Below are 22,315 nucleotides of genomic sequence, written 5' to 3' on the forward strand. Positions count from 1 at the left end.
GATGAACATGGATGCTGGAACCGTTCGAAAATGTAGGGCGTAAGCGTGCTCCTCATTTTTCGAACACTGAATTATTTTTCTTGCCTTGCTTAAGGAGATGTATTCAACCGTGAAGAATTTTTACATTTCCTTCAAGTTAATGACGCTATTGTTTAGAGGATAGCATAATTAACAAGAAACGTATACATTTTTGCACAAACCAGATGCACAGACGGAAAGTTATTCGGAAATAATTTTTTAGCATCAATGCCAAGCTATATTTTTATCTGTTTCATTTTCATTTTCATATCAGTTTAATTTATGTTCTACTGAACGGAAAGTAGTGACTTATTTCAGAATAATTGTCGACCTCATATGACTCATAGGAAAATATCTGAGAGAACGCAAAAGCCTTGCCTATTTACCACTTTTGGTTTTATTACTGTTATTGGCATTTGACGAACTAAATTCATTTTCAATACGTGTGTCATAAATATGTTCCTAAACAATATTTTTATAGGAAAATTACTTTTTTGCTACCGCATTTTTTATTCAGGAATTAATATCGCAATCCCTATTGTAATCATTGCCATCCATTTGTTTTTGCACATTTCTCTATATCTATTGAATGAGAAGTAAGATGATATCCTTTCGGACGTCATTCCGGAATGTTTTCCCTGCAGGGTGAAGAAGATGATCAAAAATCAAAATGTCCAATGCAAGAAGTTTCGAAAGTGGATTCGGGTAAAGCTAGCAGAATGAGGATTCCCAAAAATCTCTTTCTCTCCTATTTATTTACCAATCTCTGGTCCCTTCCCAGTCGAAAAAAGGTCTCACCCATTTCCTCACTCCGATATATATTTTTTTTTATCTGCCCATCCAGGGATCGTCGCAAGGGTGGATGATCTTCGTTCCCAGGGGGGGCGACCCCTGTCCCTTGTCCCTATTGCCACCCTCCGTCGCCCTCAGCTCACTAAGAGACGCAGTCGGGCGACAGTCCTTCACTATTCCTTCTTCAGACCGCAAACCCTTTCGCCTCTTTTTTCCATTCGTCCGACTTTTCCTTTGTTCTGCTCTTGTCTAACTGAATCGCCTCGAGGAAGAGGCAGAAACAAGACGCAAAAGGGTCTCCAAAACCTTACGTTCTCCCATCCCCTCATCCGACCAATGGAATGACAGCTTTACTAAGAAAAAAGGTCGCCATAGTGTGATAGATTGTGGGAATAGATAGGATATTTCCGGGTGTTTATTAATGAGTATCGGGGTTTTAACACTTTATAATGTTTATTACATTATACTTACAATGCATGAGGGTTCTAGGTGAACCCTTTTAGGGATACAACACACCGGGGCCAGGAACCAAGCCCGTGGCTTATACGCCCGGTCACCCGGGGAGGGGCTGGAGAGGTAGGAAAAAGGATAGAGGCGCCGCACAGTGGTCCCAAATCAAAAAAAGCTGGCCAAAATTAATAACGTCGTAATTTTAGCTAAAACAGCAAGAAAAGTGGATGTCTCTTACTAATTTTGATCGTCTGAATCTGATTTTGGCATTATTTTTACGATGTCTCTTCATTTTATAATTATTTGAGCTGCTATTATTTAAACAATTTTTAGAAAATCTCGATATAGATGTCATCGCGATTGGTGATAACTTGGTGTTCATGGAAAGTTTAAAATAGTATAATTTTTAGGTAAATGATGTATAAATTGTTGTTAAAACCCTTTATAGAATTTACGACATGAAATTGGTGAGATTCGACCCCGTGACCATCAGCATAGTTGGTGAGATACCAAAATCGGAAAAAAATACACTCACTCATTTTTGGCTCCCATATATTTGATAAGTCACATAAGATGAAATAAAATGGCTGATATTAAGAACATTGAGGAAATTAATGTTCGAATTGCAATAAAATCGCTTTCATTTATCACAAAGAACAAATTTTAAAATAATCGTCGTCCGATGTCACCCCATCGGACTCATTGTCGCTCTGCGAATCACTTAAAATTAGCTAATTTTCACCTCACCTGATAGGCTGACCTCGTTTTTTGTAACTCCAGGTGTAATTAAAATGTATGATTCAGATATTTAAGGAGTCTTCGAAAGATATCTTCATAATTTAACATTCTTGGGTATTTTCTTGTGCCATGCTCTCGGAATTTCCTCATGTCTATGTTCCTGGCCTCCAATGCTTCCTCCGTTAAAACTTCAATTGTAAGAAAGGATTCTTTGGAAATTGCTGTTCCATGTATCAGCACTTTATGTACCATGAGCAGGATATAATACCAACCATAATCGATGCACATCTCAGCTATTTCAATGCAATACTGGCTGAAGGCTTCATTATTTATCTCATAGCCGCAGGACAGAGATTTTAATATCACTGAAAGTCTATGAATAAGTCTTTCATCGATACCTGTCGTGAAAATTACAAATCACATTAATAATTACATTTCATACACATAAAGCATTTATTCGTAGATTTTTCAAAATTATGGAAACGGGTCCAATATTTCTTACTTATTGATTACAATTTAATATTTACACGTAATTTCATCTTGTCTGAAATGAAATCCTGAATTAGAACTTAACTTTTAAAAATATGATGATTGAGATTAATGAGTGATTATTTTTATACGCTGCATATATTCACCGACTGTGCATACACGGTAATCATTTGCACTCACTAGATGCGAGAGGGAGATATTGATATGCTTCAGGAGGGAATTTCATTTCCTTCTGCAACCAGCTTTTGAACATCTCTTTGAAATGCTCATCTGCCCTCGAGCTTTGATTCCACTTTCTCATGTATTTCGAGAAAACATTCTCCGCACAAAACGCGTCATAATATTTTTTGCATGCTTGATTTTATTCAGTCGAAATCTAGTTTTCAAATACTTCACGACATATTCCTTCTTCTTCGCTTATTAATATTCTTTTCTCTCTGAATTTTTATTGTACACCGCAAGGTACGAAAAAATTTGCGGCACCAATTATTCGAATTTAACAGGAGTATTTACGGCTGAAATGATGAATGTGATATCTAAAAGTTGTCATTTTTAACCAATAACCAACCGGAAATTATGAGTTGACATTGACTAAAAGATATACAAGTTTATATAGACTTGCCTCTGAGTTTCCGGCGTATCCTAAAATTTGAATGCCAAACATTGGCAAACCAAGTGCTTTAATTATCTGGACAGGAGAAGTTTCTCTAGTTGGTCGTGTTAACACAGTTCGGGGCACAGAACTTTTTCACTAAGAAAATCATTAAGTAAAACTGAGTGGGAAATATTCCCCACATCCATGCAATGGCAATGGTGAGGGAGGCCGTCATCCTCATTCCATTATTATTAAAAAATGCACTTGCAAGATTCACGCTCCATTGGTGGGTTTAGACGAATTTTTCCCCCCGAATTCAATCCTATCTACGTCTATGGGCTGTTGAAATGATTCAGTGAACAATTCTTGGCATTAGGGAGCATTTATTTCTCTTAGCGCCAATACCTTATTTCGGAATAACGTGCTGACAACGCTGTACAGCATGTAAGGGATCTCTTCTCAATAAAAATATGAGGAAAGTTTTGCAGAGAAAAGCATCTTGTGGTTACTGTAAGGCTCTTGCATAAGGACTTAAGTAGTCGCTTTTGATCACTCATAATGTTTCTCATTAAGAGCATGAAAACCGGCCCTCATTGGTTTCATGAATATTTGAAGGTGAGTGTGCAAACGAGAAGTGTGCATACGATAGGCGTGAAGCACTTGATTCATGAAATCGTACAGGATGTAAAGTTATGCTAAGTATACACCATGCAAGTTTGACCACCGGTACAGGAATATTTGAGCGATAATGTCACTGTCTCCCGCCGGCCGCCGGCCAGCCGCCCTCAGCGGAGCGGTGCACCGCTCAACTTAAAAAACCTCTAGATGTCGGATAGGCTAGTATAGGCAAGATTTTTTTTCTTCGTCTTGTTGTACATACTCTTCCTAAGGATTCAGCATAGGAGTCTTCGAGGGGCACGGAGGGGCACAAAACTATATCGACACATTTGACTAAAAATAGGCCCAAAAATAGCTAACATTATAAATAATTAAATATTGTTATAATAAATTCTGAAACGAACAAAAAATACTATAATACTGAGAAAAAATATGCAAACTTACCGTATTAAAATTGACAGATGAATCCCATGAAATTAAAATAGTCATTTATTAAGTTGAATTTCCCTAAAATCGACTATTTCTACTTTCTTGCCAGCTTTTTTCGATTTGGGACCACTGTGCGCCGCCGCGATGGGAGCCCGCCGAGGCCTCTGGAAGGGGATAGGAGCGGAAGGGAGGGGACGGGGAAAAACATCTCAACGCTATAGAAGCGAAAAGGGCCCACTAAATAGCGGAACCAAGCATACGCAATTAATTTTCTACCAATTCTAGTGGATTTTCCAATGAGGAAGAATCGATCGAATCGGTATATAACTTTATACTTACAGTTATAAATTATATGTCAAATGAAAGAGCAACTCAAACAAGTTTGTTTAATAGCAACAATGCGCATGTGCGTGAAAGTTTCCGCCGCGATCCGAAAGAAAGCGGTAGAAGCAAAGATGGCGACTAGTGAACAGAAAGAGTTATGTGTTTTACAGAGTGCAAAGACTGAATGCAAAATGCGTTCCGCATTAAAAGTCGGTTGTGATCCTCCAAGTGACAATAACATCCGTAGATGGTATCATCAGTTTGAAGATATAGGCTGCCTTTGTAAAGGGAAGAGCACGGGACGACCAAAAGTTAGCGATGAGACTGTTGAGCGAATCACAGAGTCGTTCACTCGTAGCCAAAAGAAATCAGTTCGGAGGGCTAGTCGTGAATTAGAAATTCCAGTGTCGGCTGCTTGGAAAGTTTTAAGAAAACGTTTGTAACTACGTCCTTACCGGTTACAGTTATTACGGGCTCTAAACCTACAGACCACGGATTACCAGCCAACTTCACCATGGAAATGCTGTTTCATGACGATGATGATTTTCTGGATCATGTTGTCTTCAGTGATGAATCGACCTTTCACCTCAGTGGACATGTAAACACTCATAATGAGCGTATTTCGTTTAGTTTCGACGCGGGACGAAACTTTACTCGCAGGAACGAAAATAAATTAATAAAAACTTCGCTCCTCATAGTTAAGTTTTGATCCCAGAATTTGAGTGGAGGGGGATAAGAAGGAATATTTTCGACAAATTTCATGACAGAATATAGAGCAGTTAAAGCACTGAGCTTAAATTATCGAATGGCTTGTTCGTGTTCACCGTTCCCCTGCTCGTGGTAAAAAATATAAGTGCCACATGCATCCAATGGCAATAGAAAGAACATATACTTCATTCAACCATATTTCGTACTCGGTACGCGGGTCGAAGCTAAACTGGTCGAAGGTGAAGCACGTGATCCCTCCAGTGCGAAACATTACCTGCGTTTCGTTTCGTCCCAGATTTTTAGTTAAGTTTCGACCCGAAGTGGTTTTGACTCCGATTTCGTTTCGACCCTAAGTTTAGCTCCCTGGGTTTTAAATCCGTTTCGTTCGTTTCTACATTCCGCTCCCTAGAACGTAACTATTGCAATTTTAGTGGTTTTTACTTTCGTTTCGTTTCACTTACCAACCCTGCCTGCAGGCGTACACATTTTCGCAATTTCGACACCATGATTCCATGGCCGCGGCGAAGACTTAGATGTCTGTTATGACAGCTGGAAAATAGTATGTATTTTTTGTTTATTGTCACTCGATGTTTTGCCTTCATTAAACTGTCGTACCCATGGACGAACCAACGACAATTCCATATCATCATCACCACAAGTCTCCATCAACCAAAGAAAAATTTAGAATGGTTTCACTCCATGATATTTCAGAATAATAATGATTGCACGCTGTTCGCGTAAGGAAAACATCATCTTTTTCCGTATCTAAAACAGTTCTCTTTCTAGACACTGCCGAAAGAGTTTCTATCTGTCTTACAGTTCAGCCATCTCTGTCACGTAGTAACAAAGATTTCACTGTCATTTTTAAAACAATACTCACGTTTCTATTCATTTCCAGTCTAGAGAAAAAATGGAGGCCTTGGAACTGAATTCACTTTGTAAAGTGTCAGGTTATTGCTAACCTTAAGGCCCGTTACATACACACAGAGGGCATGGGGCCTTGCACACTGACCAACCGCGCACCGGCACTGATAAAAAGCCGGTTATTAACCGACCATTTCCACTGTGGATCACCGGAGCCAGCACAACATCACACAACAATCGTTTGACCGGTTAAAAAAGAGCGTGTATGCAAGCAGCGCTCAAAGGGGTAAAATGTAAGCCGATATTTTGCCAGCCGTGCAAAATTGGTGCAAGTGAAAGGGTCCTAAGACAACTGATTTCAACTCTACATGGCTTTGGCTAAAATTCTGGTTAGCTTGAACTTTGATCTTAAAGATAAGATAACCAGAACTTTCAACCACCTCCATGTGAAGTTAAAAGCTGTAACATCTTATGGTTAGCGTCAACCAGACATTAAAAACCGGCCCTAACCGAGGACCAACTTCTGTATTCGTTACGTTGTATAGACGGGAATGTGAATTTTCAAAAGTTAGTTCTATCCCAATTATTTAAAATGACATTAATTAATAATTAAACAAGGCTACTTATGATGAAAAGCAAATGGAATACCGTTCACTTTTTTAGCATTATTTCCTTAATTTTAAGTAAAATCTGAAGGCACCAACTTTTATAATTCAAATGCCTCTAAATTCCAAATTATGTAGTATACATGGGCACTGAATTTTTACTGTCGATAATCATCTTTTATTTGACATATTTACTGGTTCATGGAGACGTAATCAAATGAGATTTTTTTGTTTTTTTAATGCTATAATACTGGATAACTAGTGTTTAAATGAATTTTTAGAGGGGTTTAACACTTGATACACAGCCTTTAATTAAGAGATTAAGTCGGTAAAATTTATTTTCTACGCAAAATATCACCTGTTGCAAAGGCGGAAATAAAATACTCTATGCTCAAAGTATTTCACAGGAGAAGGAATTTGACCTAGAATGCCAGCTTGTGGAAACACCTCAGCCAGAGCCTTGCCAAGACATCACAACTTACGCATGTGTGTGTGATATATGTGTGTTTAAAAAGTAAATTCAAAAACTCAAGGGTAAAGAATTTTTTTCCACCTTTTTCTCTCGTAAATTGCAATAATTGCCACAAAAAATGTATTGCGTAAAATACTACTGAAACAGTAACTATAGCTCAATAGATTTTTCTTACAGCTCAATAGATAGTCTTACATAATGATGATAACATGCGGTAAATGCTGTAATAGTGGATAACTAATGTTTAAATGAATTTTTAGAGCGATTTAACTCTTGATACACAGCCTTTTATTAAGAGATTAAGTCGGTAAAATGTGTTTTCTACGCAAAATATCACCTGTTGCAAGGGTGAAATAAAATACTCTATGCTCAAAGTATTTCACAGAAGAAGGAATTTGACCTAGAATGCCAGCTTGTGGAAACACCTCAGCCAGAGCCTTGCCAAGGCATCACAACTCGGGTAATGAATTATGAATCTGTGATAGGAGTGGCACAAAGTACAAGCCAAGAAGCTGCATTGCAATTCCATACATTTGAAATGCTGGGCGGTCAAACTTTCAGATGGTGATTCGAATAAGGTGGAGGAGTAAAATTGATGAGTGTAACTTACGCATGTGGGTGTGATATGTGTGTTTAAAAAGTAAATTCAAAAACTCAAGGCTAAAGAATTTTTTTCCAACTTTTTCTCTCGTAAATTGCTATAAGTGCCACAAAAAATGTATGGCGTAAAATACTACTCAAACAGTAATTATAGCTCAATAGATTTTTCTTACAGCTCAATAGATAGTCTTACATAATGATGATAACATGCGGTCGTTTCGTTAGTTTTCATTCCTATGAAAACATGACCTATTTTTGGAATAATTTTGCAAATATTTTCATTATATATATCCCAAATCTTCAAATCAAATAAAATCTTTTCAGAAATAGGACTCTTGTTTCTTCTTCTTTGAAGTAAAATAAATTTCGTTTATAATACGAGAAACTGCGTGGGAAGCAATAAAGAAATCATAATAGCTAATTTTTGCCACTAATACAATATCAATATATTAATATCAATATATTTGCACAATACAATATCAAATAATTTTTTATTATTAAAACGCCTACTATTAGCGGGAGTTACTACTATACCCGGATATTTTCTTTTGGCGCGATAATTTATGGCGTTTCTTTGTCACATAAGTTTTAATGTTTTGCAAGTGCAACATATGAAGATGATCACAATCACTCTCTCTCCAATCTATTCATCACTTCACTTATATCATGACATACCTGCCCATATTTTAGCCATGAAACACACTTGCCAGTTCGAGTCTATAAAAATATTTTCGATCAGCAATAGTTGAGCAATTTTTATATGGCTATGGAACAATGTATGTACATTTGCGGTATATCCGTAATCCCGGTAAAAAGGGGGCGAATAATTACCGGAATGTACTGTATATAGTATCATTATGCTTCCTCAAATAAATTCCGATGAGAATAATTAAAACGATTCTTTGAATGTGAAGAAAATTATCTTTAAAGAAGACATCCCATGGATAAATATCTCGAAAGCCGGGAAATACAAGACGTTCCGTGGCGTTTATATTCGGATTATGTCCTCATTTTGGTGCCTTTTATATATTTATTCCAAATGATTCCGAATTTTTACAAGGAAGGAAGATTTTCCTTGTAGTCAAGCGTGAAATTGTTGTTGTTTCATGTAGCACTCAGTCACTTAACATACATCAGTGGAATAGGAAAGAGAAACGGTTTTTCTTAATTAAAGGCCATCTTTATGTCAATTGCTATATTCTTACCAGATAATTTTGCAAGATAAGTTCCCAAAAACAAGGAGAGAAAGCCTTAATAGTGTAAATATTTTTGCATAATATCCATTATAATTTACTAAAATCCAAAACCTCACAGCTTTTCTATGTTAAGTATGGCTATTTAATTAATTCATTGGAATTTTAGTTTGATAGTGTATAATTTTTTTAGTGTATGTATAGAAAAAGAATATCAAAATCCAAATTTGTTTTAGAAACTTTCGAAATCTGAAGATTGTACTTAGTGCTTTCCGGCTTTTCCTCTAACTTAATTTTCTCTTAGTTGTGATTTCGCAAAGTATAGCTTGATGCATAGTATAATGTTTTTGAATATATATTCTCATGAATGAATATTTCTAAATCATATTTTGAATCTTGTTAGGGTTTATATTAAATTAACAGTGACACAAGAAAGTTATAATTCAACATAAATTTACCAATTTTTCCTAAAAGTGGATTTAACGAGGCAAAGTGATGAAAATAAGAAAAGGAAGTCCATTTTAACGTTTAAGTATAGGTTTTATCCCCGTTTCGAAAATTTTCTAAACCTAAAACAGCATTAAAATATTTATTGACAGGTAAAATGAATAAAACTGCGGGGTATAATGAAAGACACAACACATGAATAAAGAAGTTCAGAGAACTAGTTTTATAAGAGCGGGAAAAAAACAATATGCTTACAAATATTATGGCGTTTGTTCGTTAGCAATCGTCTTTATCATTAGTATTTTCATTTCGAAGAATATACAAAATAACATGAGATTTTCCTCATGACAACACAAAAACCGAAGCACTAAAGCAATATTGCGGCGTTTTCCCATGAGCTACTGCAAGCATTTTTTTCCTTAAGTATATTCAAAGAAACGTGAGTATTCCGTGCTGTCCAACATGAATCAATTTTAAATCACATTGCTAGATATTTATTTTTAATGCAATAGACGAATAGTGTGTGTGTCTCCTTTTGTATAGAGTCACCAAACCGTCAAGAGACTTTTAACAAGAAGACACGATCCCAGCAGTCACGTAAAGGATACAATCCTGATATGTTTATTTGTAGACTTTTGTCCTCATTCAATTTATTACGTACCTTACACTCTTCTTGACTCGCTAAACATTTCTCGCTCGCGCAATAGAGTTGAAAATTGTGAAATCCTAAAATAACATTAAATTATTTATTTAGAGAAAACGTAAAAAACAACACGCGAACAGCTGTTACTCTCATAATATATGATAAATTCATTAAAATTGGAAGGAGTAGTTCAGATAAATAATTTCACTAGAACACAAAAACCGAATTTGTCAGCAAAGCTGTGGCATTAATTATATAGCTACTGTCATTATCTTGATTACTTTTTAACTCCGAAGTGCATTAGAAATAATACGAGATTTTTCCTTTCAGTCCCCATACATGTTAAAGGCTTTTGGGTTTTTTGCTATTGTGAAATTACTTTACTGAACTGCTTCATCTAAGATTATGAGTTATTCATATACTATCAGAGTAGCAAAAGTCTGGCAGTTTTTTGAACTTTAACTCCCGATATATATTTTAATGCTGTTTTAGGCTTAAAAAAGTTTCAAAACTGGGATATAATTTGATTTTTCCTAAATAATTTCAACTCACGCTTTGAGTACTTGATTTTTAATAAATAAATGAAGGAGTTTGAAGAAAAACTTTCTCCTCTTATATAGAGTCACCGAATTGAAAGGACGCTTTTGACATGAAGACTCCAACAGTCGCGAAAAGGAAACAATCCTTTGATATTTATTTGTAGCCTTTTGTCCTCATTCAATTGTTGTACGTATAGCTTTTAACTCCTCTCGATTCGCCGTGCATTTTTCGAGCACTCAGTCAAGAAGACTAAGGCCTCAGAAGCGTAAATGAGAAGGTCGAGGAGGGTTAAGATGAAGAGGACTCGAATACAATGGGGTGAGAATTACAGGATGAGGATTGCGGATCGTCCTTTTTAAGCCTCGCAGGAAAGGATCCGGATGCCGTAACGGCTCCGTGGGTCTCGTCTTATCTTTTTTTATCATCTTTTTTTCCTCATCCACCTTGTGGTAGAGTAACCAGGAGACCCTGGGAAGGAATGGGGGTTGGTTGAAAGGCGGCGATGTCGTAAGGGTTTGGGGGAAAAGAAAAGGTTGTTCGTGGTGATCCCACGGAAGGATCAGCGAGGGTGACTAACGAAGGAAGCGAGAGGTGACAGAGAAAGAGTAAAGCACAAGGTCGAAATGGATCCGAAATTAGAGATTCCGCGAATCCGGATGGATTCTCAAATCCTTTTTCCGGGACGGAGGAATTTTCGCTTTCCTGCGGGAGACCTTTTTTTTCGACCTCGGCATAGGATTAAAAGGCATTGAAAGCTGGTTCTCAGCCTTTGATTCGGAATTTGAATATCTTTTTATTTCATTTCCCTGAATTATAAATTGCAAGTTGCATTATTTCACCACATCTGAAATTCTGAAATAAAGTGGTTTCCCGTTTTGTTTTATCTACAGATGGACCTACATACATATACGTCAATTAATTTTTTTTCAATCTGTATGCCCAACCAAATATAATAAATCTTTTCATCCAACTGCGTCTAGATTCTGGAACTCTCTTCCACCAAATATAAAGACGTCACAATCACTTCAGTCGCTTAAAAGAAGGCTGCACTCCTGTTTGAAGTCTGGGGCTTAATTCAGTCTCCTCAGCTCATTACAGTTATCATCTTAAAGTTGTGATGTTATCAAAACTCTCTACATAAATGTGTATATGTATGCATGTGTTCATTACTGTGTAAGTTAAAACTTATATTTTTGTGTTATTAGTATTGAATATTTTACATTTTTTGTATAAATATCTACCATTTGTTAGCCTTGCAATAATCTCCATAATGCCTATTTTTGTCAAAATGCCTTTTATTAAGAGTAGAACATTTCCTGTATTTTCTATTTTTTGCTCTGATAGGTTTTACCTAGAGCATAATAAAAATACTCAATCTTCAATATACCTGGCAGAGTGAATTTCAGCGTCAGTATGAGTTTACTAACACATTTAGAATTTCTGTATCTCTCCTTGAATATAAGTACGAAAGTCGTAAAGTGAGGTGCATGTATTTAATTATCGTTTTTTACTCTACCAGCAAACAAATTTGAGAATAATATGAATTCTCTAATCTTAACAAACCTTTCATATAATTCAATACAATCCTCTGGGACATGGCTTTACTTCGCAAAAAAAACTACTCCTCCATTGATAAATTGCGGATTTTGAACCAATGGTAAATGTTTTTATACAACTGCTTCATCCCAGTTTTAAGAATAAATTTTAATAATTTTAGTAAGTATTGTAATTTCTCATAATACAATTATGCATGAAATAAAAATAAAAGGTGACGTGGAATTAGACACCCTTTCGAGACACCCACCTCGCTCTTGGGTTGTATGACTCATGAAGCAATAAATAATCCCAAATTTTAAAATTTGATTTTTCCTGTGCTGCATACATATTTTAATGTTTTGCTTTTACCCAATTATTCATATATTATCAGATTAACACCAATCCAGCTGTATTACGCACGTTTATTTTCAATTATTATTTTAATGTTTTCTTAAGTTTAGAAAAAATTTTTAAACGAGGAGAGTAAACCCATTATCATACTCAAAAGCCTTTATAAACCTTTATAATAAAGAAAGAATTGCACAAAAATTTGGAAATACTTAATTTTAAAAAAATGGAATTGAAGTCAAAATACAATGTTAAAAATGTAAAACTGTACTAATGTTTACCAAACATGCATGTAAAATTACTTCAAGTAGTATACATGGCAGCCTATAGATGCATAATTACACTCTTATGTAACACTATTGGCCTTCTTCGGTCATTACTGATACTGGATTATATAAATACTCATACAAATGTTTAAGTATTCGTCCTTTGGTATGTTAAAGCATGAATCATGGGTTATTGAAATTTTCCGTAGCCGTGTACCTGAACATCACCTTTAAATATACCGTAGACGCTCATGCGATGGATTCTTACAGGTGAAGGACTCAGTTGGATGGAAGGAACGGAAAATGCGAGTCTTTGTCTTCTATCGCTTGTCCCTGACCCAAATATTTTCTTATCCCTTGGAATCTTCAGCTCTTAGAGTTTCTATATTTGCCTGATCTCATTCGGGTATAAAATGAGAAAAACAATGTTAACATATTAAAGACCGAATGTTTTTTTCGAACTTACCCCTGTAGCCGGATATGTTTCCCCGGAAGTATTTTTTTGCAGTCAAAATTAATTTAATTAATAAATAACTTACGAAAACCCAAAGGCAATCGAGTGTAATTCATTGTCTACCAATGCAGTTAGTGCTTGGACAAAGTAGTTCCGATATATCATTACAGGTGACATATAATTACAGGCTGTGGGAAATACGATGTAACTAGAGACCCGTCTACAATGTGTTAAGTTCAAATTTGAAGTAAGTATATTTATTTCTTATCGGTAGATTGTTTAATGAAAACTATTAGATACAATTCTTTTCGATTTTACATGCTGAAAACATTCCTGACTCATTCTAAACTATGAGATTTACATTTTTTCAAATTGTGTTCTGTTGTCTAATAGTGGAAGGATAGTTATAAAATTATTCGGTTTTTATAAGGGAATAGTTAAAATGGGAGAGTGTTATTGTAAACAATCTTTTGTGTTAGAATATACAGTGAGGCTGCAAACAGATGTAGTACATAAGAGAATTTACATTTTTTCAAGCACTTTTATTTCCCGTAGAGTGAAATGCACCCTCATTATCATTTAAGTAATAAATTTTGACTTTCTCAAACTGAAAATAACGACCAAATTTGTATAAAGTGTATGCATTTAATTTAAATTGTAATTTTTAAGTTGTTATGGCATTTTCATTGGTTTCATTCTTAGCTTATCTTTGGCATTGTTGCACTAAACGTTAAAGTTAATTTTTATATTAATCTTGTCCTCTAAAGCCAGTAAAAATCCCTAGAGGGGTAGTTAAAGTTATCGAATAATTGGTTCAATTTCTGAAGATTTGGATTCGGTAGATCGCATGTAACCCGGGAGAGGGTGTGCGACGAAATGAAACGTTAGAAGGCGCGTGGGCTGTCATCGAAAAGATTTTTTTTCCTCTCTTTACTTGGAATGATACCGTAATGTTGTGTTTTTTATTAAATGGGTCCACCAAATTAGATTAATACAAAATATTTACTTTTACACTTTTACCATAAAATTGATAATGGGATAAATTTATTCAACTGAAGTTTTTACTTACATTGTTTGATGTTCGGCTACATACTTTACAACTTTAAAGCTTTGGATTTCAATGCGAGAAATGTCTTATTAAATATGCTGAATATAATGTTCTTCGTGCGAACAGAGAAAAAAATAATTAGCTCTCATGAAAGGAAAAAGCTCAAGGGAAGTTCTATGGCTGGGAAGAGGTAAGTAGAAGGACACGTGGGGTGTAGGTGACACCCCAGGACACTTTAACTCGTTTAGATCCCGAAGCAGAATAAAATTTTTTTTGGGTTACTGATATTATTTTTTTCAAAATGTATGAGACTTGAAGGTATAAGAACGAACAGCACTGTAGATACCACGATGCACGTATAATGGGTCAAAGTATGGGTGTCAGAAACACCCCACGCGCCCTTTCCCGGGATAAGGTTGGGAAAATGTTATAATGAACATATGAAGACTTACTTTCGAGTAACCCAGTCTTGCCCTAACTATCCTGTTTCCTTGCCCTATGCTCAGCTAAGTAGGCCGAAGAATAAAGGTCTTCACTCCGTTTCGTTTGAACTGCTGTTTCGCGATAAGAGCGCCACGGGAAACAACCGGGCTTATGAAGCAGGAAAGTCTGAGGTGCGAAATCCTTCCATAGCCTCCATTTTTTTGGCCTTGCACTCCCCCCCACGTTTTTCCCAATCCTTAGACGGGGTAACAAGATAGGGGACGCATACACTAGCCTCATGACCTTGTAAGTTAAGGCCACACTTCGGCGGTTGGTGTTCCCTGCGATCGTAAAAGAAAACTTTCATGAAGCTTGATTCGAAAGGAAGAAAGAAAAAGAAAGTAAGGAAAGCGAAAGCATCCCTTTCTTCCTCTTACTCACCCCATTCCCCTCCATAGCATCTTCCCATCTCTATGACCTGAATCACGATCATTAGTTACAACCTTTTTGAGGGACAGCTCTAGCTATCGCTCCAAGGATGGCGGAAAAAGTTACCGTTTCTAGCTATCATATTTTAACCGAATTTTCCGAACTAGAGACAGATATTCTACAACTTAAACTTCTCCCGTAAGGATTTTAATCACTTTAGACGGACAAGATAGTAATGTGCAATATGCTTGTAGTCAAATAGCCACGATGGATCGAGGGATTGAGTTTCCATCTAAGTCTGAGATAAGTCTCTTAAAAACCTTGGGAAGGAGACGGGACAGCTTACTCTGCCACATCATGAGGCCTGATGAAAACCATCGTTTAAGGACGTGTAGAATGGAAGAACGACAAGATGTCTAAGATGAGATATATGGAGCAGGTGATACAGGATATAGAACAGACGCATTATGTCTGAGCCTGAAAAAAAATCGATCGTATTGGAAGGACATGTTCAATGATGACAAAAAAATGACCGTTACGATCATTTTCAACGTTGACTCGAGGGTTGGGATTCCCATCCCTTTTTCCATCACTCGGCACGTCCCTTTTTCCGTCACTGAAACCATCGCTGGCACCGCACTTCGGCCAACCAGAACACAGCCGCTTACAGCGACGCGATAAAATTTACTATGAAAAGACATGATTAATTTTATCCTGGGTATAAATTGCCATAATTATATTTTTCCGTAGAGTACTGGTCGCTCTAAACTTCGGCTTCGCGAGTAGCGATCATTTTCAACCCATTTAGAGGCGCGATAGGTAACAGACACTCGGCCCAATAAGTTATTAGTGGCCTCATTGCAGTACTCACGAATATTACAAAAAAGGATCCTCAAGTCGGCCTCTACATTTGCTGTCAACCACAGCACATTTAAATTGGTTTACAGATTCCCCATTCGAGTCGCTGACGGACAAATTGATCCGAGTTTCAAGGGGAAATAAGGAATAATGAAGGTGTCATGGTGCCGGAACGCCGCGCCGTTCTGGTACTGGTTGACAAACGACACAATAGTTAAATAACACTTTTATCAATGCCTCAAAATTTCAATGTACATTCGAAACCAAAGAAAAAATTTGGTAATAAAATATAAATCATATAATAATTTTTCATAGAAACATAAGTAAAGAATAATATTTCACTTAAAAAATTTTTCTAAAAAAAGTTGAGGAAAGTTCGTTCCGTCACTGCTAATTTTGCCATGACATCACTGGGTATAATTAGGGGTTTCAACCGAAATGTAAATACATGATAATGTGATCTATCAAATTCATAACTATCGAATACAGTTCTTTGTGATTACAAACATTATACTGTAAAATATTGGAAAAAAGTGGATTGCATTGCACTCATCACCGCGCCACGGACATTTTTGAAAACCGATTAAAATGCGACCGAAATGGAAACAGAAACCAGCCTTCTATGTGATCGGATTGGGCCACATACATGCAGTACTCGCGTTTTCTGATATGATTTTCGATGCGCTATTTTTCATATTTTTCGCTTCTCTTTTGCAGCGCTGAAGACGAGCGACCCGTTCGACGCTTTCCCAAAGAACTACTGGCACGACTTCACGTCGCCGTTCACGGAGGCATACGAGGACGAGGGCGGTCCGGTGGCGAGGGTGCGCAGCGGAATGGGACGTCTGGAGGACGAGGAGGAGGAGGCGGTGGAGGAGAGCACCACGCCCGAGCCTCTGCCCTTCTTCGAGGACTTCGCCAACGCCACCAACATCACCACGCAGCTCGGAAACACCGTCTTCCTGCACTGCAAAGTGAACGACCTGCGGGACAAGACGGTGAGTGATATTAAAGACCCCACCACTAGTCGGTATTTATACTTTGCTTTAAAGCTGTGCCTTTCATGAATGAATTGTTCAAAATGAACGATTCAACGGCATGAACCGAATGAATTGAATCCACGTTTTCCACTCGAATCGTTCAAAATGAACGATTTATGTGGAAGATTCAAATCCGCCTAATCCAAATCATTCAAAATGAGCGATTTACGTGGAAGATTCAAATCCTCTAAATCCAAGTCGTTCAATAAAAACGATTTGAATTCGGCGTCACTACGTTGATGCTGCTGCCCATGAAAGGCGGTGAATCATCATTAGATTCTGGCTAATGACAATACACCTTGGCTATAAAAATGAATTCTTCACTATAATTACTATTGATTTGACTAGTAGGTATATGTCGTATGTATTTTAGTATGACGGAACTAAATATACACTGATTTCGTAGAAAGTATTCTTCTGTATTCTACTGCCTATACCAGTGAAATGAAAATTCTTGAGGCACCGGAATTTTTTAGATGGAATTAAAATGAAATTTTCACTCACAATTAAAATTTTTAGTCAATATGAAAGTCTTTGAGAAATAGTCATGCAATGGAGCAGTTAAAAATGTCTGTAATCTGACGGATTGAACTTCGTTTTAGAGTTATTTACATTAAGAGTAATAGCATTTCACAATTAATTTTACGTGGACAACTAGTTTTGCGTAGCATTATATTCATACAAATTGAAGAATCTTTATAATCTGATACAAATTTATTACAGATGCCTTTTAAATGGAAAATAATAATCACTGTGAATTGCTATCTGCCAAAATATTTGAAATGAAGTAAGCTGACAGATTCTCATGGGTTTAAGATTCGAGATTCAGATGGATTCGATATTCATATGTATTCGATATTCAAATGGATTCGAAGTTCCCAAGGTTCATTCGGTTAATTGTGAACAATTTAAAAAACCGATTCATTGCCACAAATCAAATCCCATGAACTGAATTCAAAAAATGAACCGAAATTCTCACCTCTACTTTGCATACTATGACCGTAATATTACGCCATGATAAAAAGAAGAACACAATGGTAATTTCCACACTTTTAATGTTACAACTCAGTAACCGACCATGGTTTCAACACGTAAGTGTCATTTTCAAGGTCCTTCTTTTTATCATGGATATAAAGAACTTCCACAAATTCGAGCCGGATACGATTTTATACGGTAATATTACGCCATGTGAAACCCTTTGATGTTTGCCACACATTTTCATATGGCACGTGTAGATCTTCATTTGTATATTTTCCTTTAGCCGCCTGGACAATTCTAAGAGGACCTTTTTTACTGAAGACCCGCGAGTTAATTAGCTATCTCTGCCTGTTGCCGACAAGGACAAATGTCCTTTCTCAACAGTGTCCTTACAGCCCGGTCAAAAAAGACATTGACCATTGCATGAATTCCAAACAAGCTGAAAATTTGAAGGAAGAAGAAGAAGAAGCTAAATAAGACCTGATTTACCAATAAAATAGGCCGTGGAGTAAGCCTGCGGGGAAACCACGCTAATAAAACGCGCCTCGTACAATACCACATGGGTGGCTAGGAAACGTGTGCATATCATGAAATATAATATGGTATTTCCTGGAGTATAGGTCATTTAAACAAAAGTTAGCAGCCAACGTTTCGATTTATTTTCTTAAATCATCTTCAGGGCTATGTTAGAAAAAGTGTGAAACAATATAAAATACAGAGAATAAAACGATACACAATATTTATACATAAAGAAGGAACAATTAGTTTTTTTATATAATACAATATAATTTAAAGAAATATGTATATAAAAACATATATATAAGAACAGAATGTAATATACAAAAAAATTTGACATACCTCTAAACTTTGAACACATTTATTTATGTTTTGTTTCTAAGGTATTGCCACAACCTAGGTTACCATAAATTTTGATGTATTAAATAAAACTAAATTTTGCTGAGGTTATCGATGTCTGTTTTTTTATTACAACAATACTATGATTATTTTTTGTATACATAGTTAGTAACCAATACGGGTGTAACGCGACCAATGATGTTCAGAGAGCGCAACAATGTGGTCCTGCTATTACGGAGAATACAGCTCACTTCCGAATGGAATTTTCTCAGAAATGGTAAATTTTAGGGGAAAAAAATATAGTGCCGATTTCGTAGATCTTAGCTACAATTTATGTCTGAGCAATTTTTATCGTAAAAATAAACCTTTGGCGAAAACAATTATAAAAGAACACTTTTGTCACCTTTGACGTTGAATAAATTTTTTTCGCACGTACGGGACACTTGACTGGATTTTATACGGGTGGTATCCCCAAGATTTCTGCAAATTTTTAGCTTGTTGTGAATTTATGTAAGGGTTACCCCTATTGTTTGGGCTAATTTGGCCGGGCTATTAATGTGAAAAAATAACAAGAAAAAAAATGTTCTTTATCATCTAACCATTTGATATCACAATCCTCTTAAGTTTCTCACCCTATTTTATACGTGGGGTCAAGTATGAATTTTCACAAAAAATGAATAGATTTTGATTTATGAAAACAATGACGCTTTTACGTTTCTCCTTAATATCATACAAGTTGATAGTAGAGTCATCCATCAATTTAGTATTTAACGAGAATTTAGGCTTGAAAATTAGAAACGACTATTCTGGGAGTTGAAACAACGCTGTATTTTTTTGGTATCTTCCGTACTTGTCAATCGCATGATGCATTCATGACAAGTAGTACTCAGTACTCTGTCAATTTAGTGCACCTATCCCTTGTATCAAGCGCAAATTTGTAGAGAAAGCTACGGGACTTGAAGTTGAGCAGAACATGAGTGCATCAATCTGTCGCAACTAAAGCTACAAGCGCCCTCCTCAGCTGTTAACAAGATCGACGCGGGTATATATTTGACCGGCGCGAGTTCGTCTCCTATCTCTACCGCTTCTATCTACTTTGTACCTTGCCTTTCATGTAAGAGGTTCTGCAGTTAATTGAATCGCCTATACGATGCATCGCAAGCTCTGTTCACATCTACGTAAACCATTAGTTACATGATTCCCGTAACCTTACTATCCTATTTCATTGATAGGCTTCGCAGAAATGTAAATTTCTACTTACACCATACACCGAAATATGGGAGCAGCAACGATGCAAGGTATTTGACCTGAACACGTATATGCCGATCCGATGCCACAAGAAATATAATAACCAGAAGTATACTAAGAAGAGTATAGGTCAACACTGCTTATAGTTACCACCAGTAAATCTCACATCCGCGCGAGTTCGTCAATATTTTGTAATTCGGATCACTCACTCACGAGGATTCTCTTTGTTCCGTTCTCTCCTTGCGAGGTTTTTAAAATTAATTGCCAAGAAATTGCCGCAATTGACTGCAGAATATTAGGTCCTACAATCTATGTTATTCACAATATAAACATAGTTTCGCTATCTGCATAATTTATTTTGACTTCATTTCGCAAAATTACCCGCAAAAATTAAAACTCAGACAGTGAAAATTTGATGGCCTCGAAGTTGGTTGGCTACAATCCTTGACTGCCAAACCGAAGTTCACGGGTTCGAGTCCCGCCTGAGCAGCTTTCTCCTCTCCAAGCCATGGATGTTTGTGATAGTTTATTGTTATTTGTTTTAGCTCCCTACGTAAGGGCTTAGTAGTGCTGTTTTCGGAATAACAAATATAAATAAATAAACTCAAGTACTAACTTTCAAGAAAATAAATATTTTCTAAACTTTACCTCCTCTAATTGTCCGTATGAATATTTCGTAACACCTATTTGTGCTAAGTACCAGTGGCGCAGCGAAGGAAGGTTTGGGGATTAACCCCCCCCCCCCCCCCAGAGCTCAAAGAAATTTTTATCATTAATCCATTTTACTTAATTGGGTTGATATCGCTAATAAATAGTGTAATTATTAATTTAAAAAATCCCTCATAAAGCTGTAAAACTCACCATTTTGAACCATTTATCTTAAAATTCCGCAATTTATTAATCTCGCACCTGCCACTTATCCTGGTAGTTATTCCAAACCCCCACACACCTCGGTATTAGTTGCACCTAAACCTCCCCCTGCCTTAATTCCTGCTTCGCCCCTGCTAAGTACCACTAAAGTAGAACCTCGATAAGAAGTGTCACAAAGGGATACAGTCGTGTTATCGACGTCCCTTTTCGTTGAGGGTCGTGTTATCAAGGTATATTGTTAAGGTTATCAGTCGTGCTGTCGAGGGTAATGGAATCACCAAATCCCTGCACAACATATATTTCATTGCTATGGAAATAAATCCGTGTTATTGATATATTGTATCGTTTAGGTAATAAAAGTTGCGTCATAGAGGTTAATTTAACATTATGAGTTACGACAAACTTAAGGGAATTTGAAAACTGTACTTGTATGATCAACCGGATAAGTAATGCGGAAGAGCTAAGAAGAGTGGTAGAAAAGAGAAGTCTTCTACAAACCTTAAAGAGAAGACGGGACAACTTAGTTGGCCACATTATGAGGCATAATGCTCTGATATGAAGGCGTAGAATTCCAGAAAGACAGGTGAGAGGTAAGAAGTGCAAGGGACGGCCTCGAATGAGTTATATTAGATAGGTTATAAAGGATGTAAAAGGGAAGGAATACGTCGCTATGGGAAGGCTAGCAGATGAGAGAGAGGAATGGAGAGCTGCGTCAAACCAATCTTAGGATTATTGACTAATTATTAGAGATGCGTGACAATCGCAAATCCGATAAATACAATATAGATGCGATGTGCACACATAAATGCGACATAGATGCGATGACTGGACTTTTATGATATTTTTACGCAAATTTGCCTTTTCGACGGCAAAATTCGTGCATATTGTGCCGAGCGCAGTTTAAATGCTCCACCGACACTCATCGCTTAAAGCATGTGAGCGACTGGCCAGCTGCTGGTTGGCTGGGACTCTACGTGGCCGCAAACTACAAGTGGTTTTGTCATATAACTGTGTTTCACTACATATTATCGTCATCTACCATATAATGAAAATAAAAAATAGACGCTACAAAATGCGATGAACTGTTATTGAAAGTGCGATTTTCATATATTTCTACTAATTATGATGATGAAATTGAGATTGTCATGTTATTAAGGGTCATTTAAGGGAGTTTATACAGAATATATATTATGTGTAAATTCATCTGTGTATTGATAACAAGGAATCTAGTTAGTGCAACCCGTCCATTGAACCATGAACCAAAATATAGAGACAGCTGCTAGACAGACGCTTAAGAGAACATGAACGTGACAATCTGTTGCGACTAGGGTTACAAGCGCACATTTGCCTTCCGCCTCTGTTCACAATAGCCGCGTGTATATTTCTGGTCCGTGCTATGTGCCACCTGATGTCTGCCCAGTCGCAGTCTCCCTCTGC

General features: G+C 36.7%; 1 protein-coding gene across 2 annotated transcripts in view; it reads left to right on the forward strand.

The window, feature by feature from the left end:
- Positions 1–22,315, forward strand: part of LOC124166963 — a 610,523-nt gene that overhangs the window by 490,498 nt on the left and 97,710 nt on the right. For both annotated transcript variants that reach the window (XM_046544703.1, XM_046544704.1), the window contains exon 8: positions 16,605–16,885. In XM_046544703.1, the coding sequence (XP_046400659.1) occupies positions 16,605–16,885 (281 nt within the window). The remainder of the gene's footprint in view (positions 1–16,604; positions 16,886–22,315) is intronic.

Source organism: Ischnura elegans, chromosome 10 (genome assembly GCF_921293095.1).
Source record: "Ischnura elegans chromosome 10, ioIscEleg1.1, whole genome shotgun sequence".
Classification (NCBI taxonomy): Eukaryota; Metazoa; Arthropoda; class Insecta; order Odonata; family Coenagrionidae; genus Ischnura; species Ischnura elegans.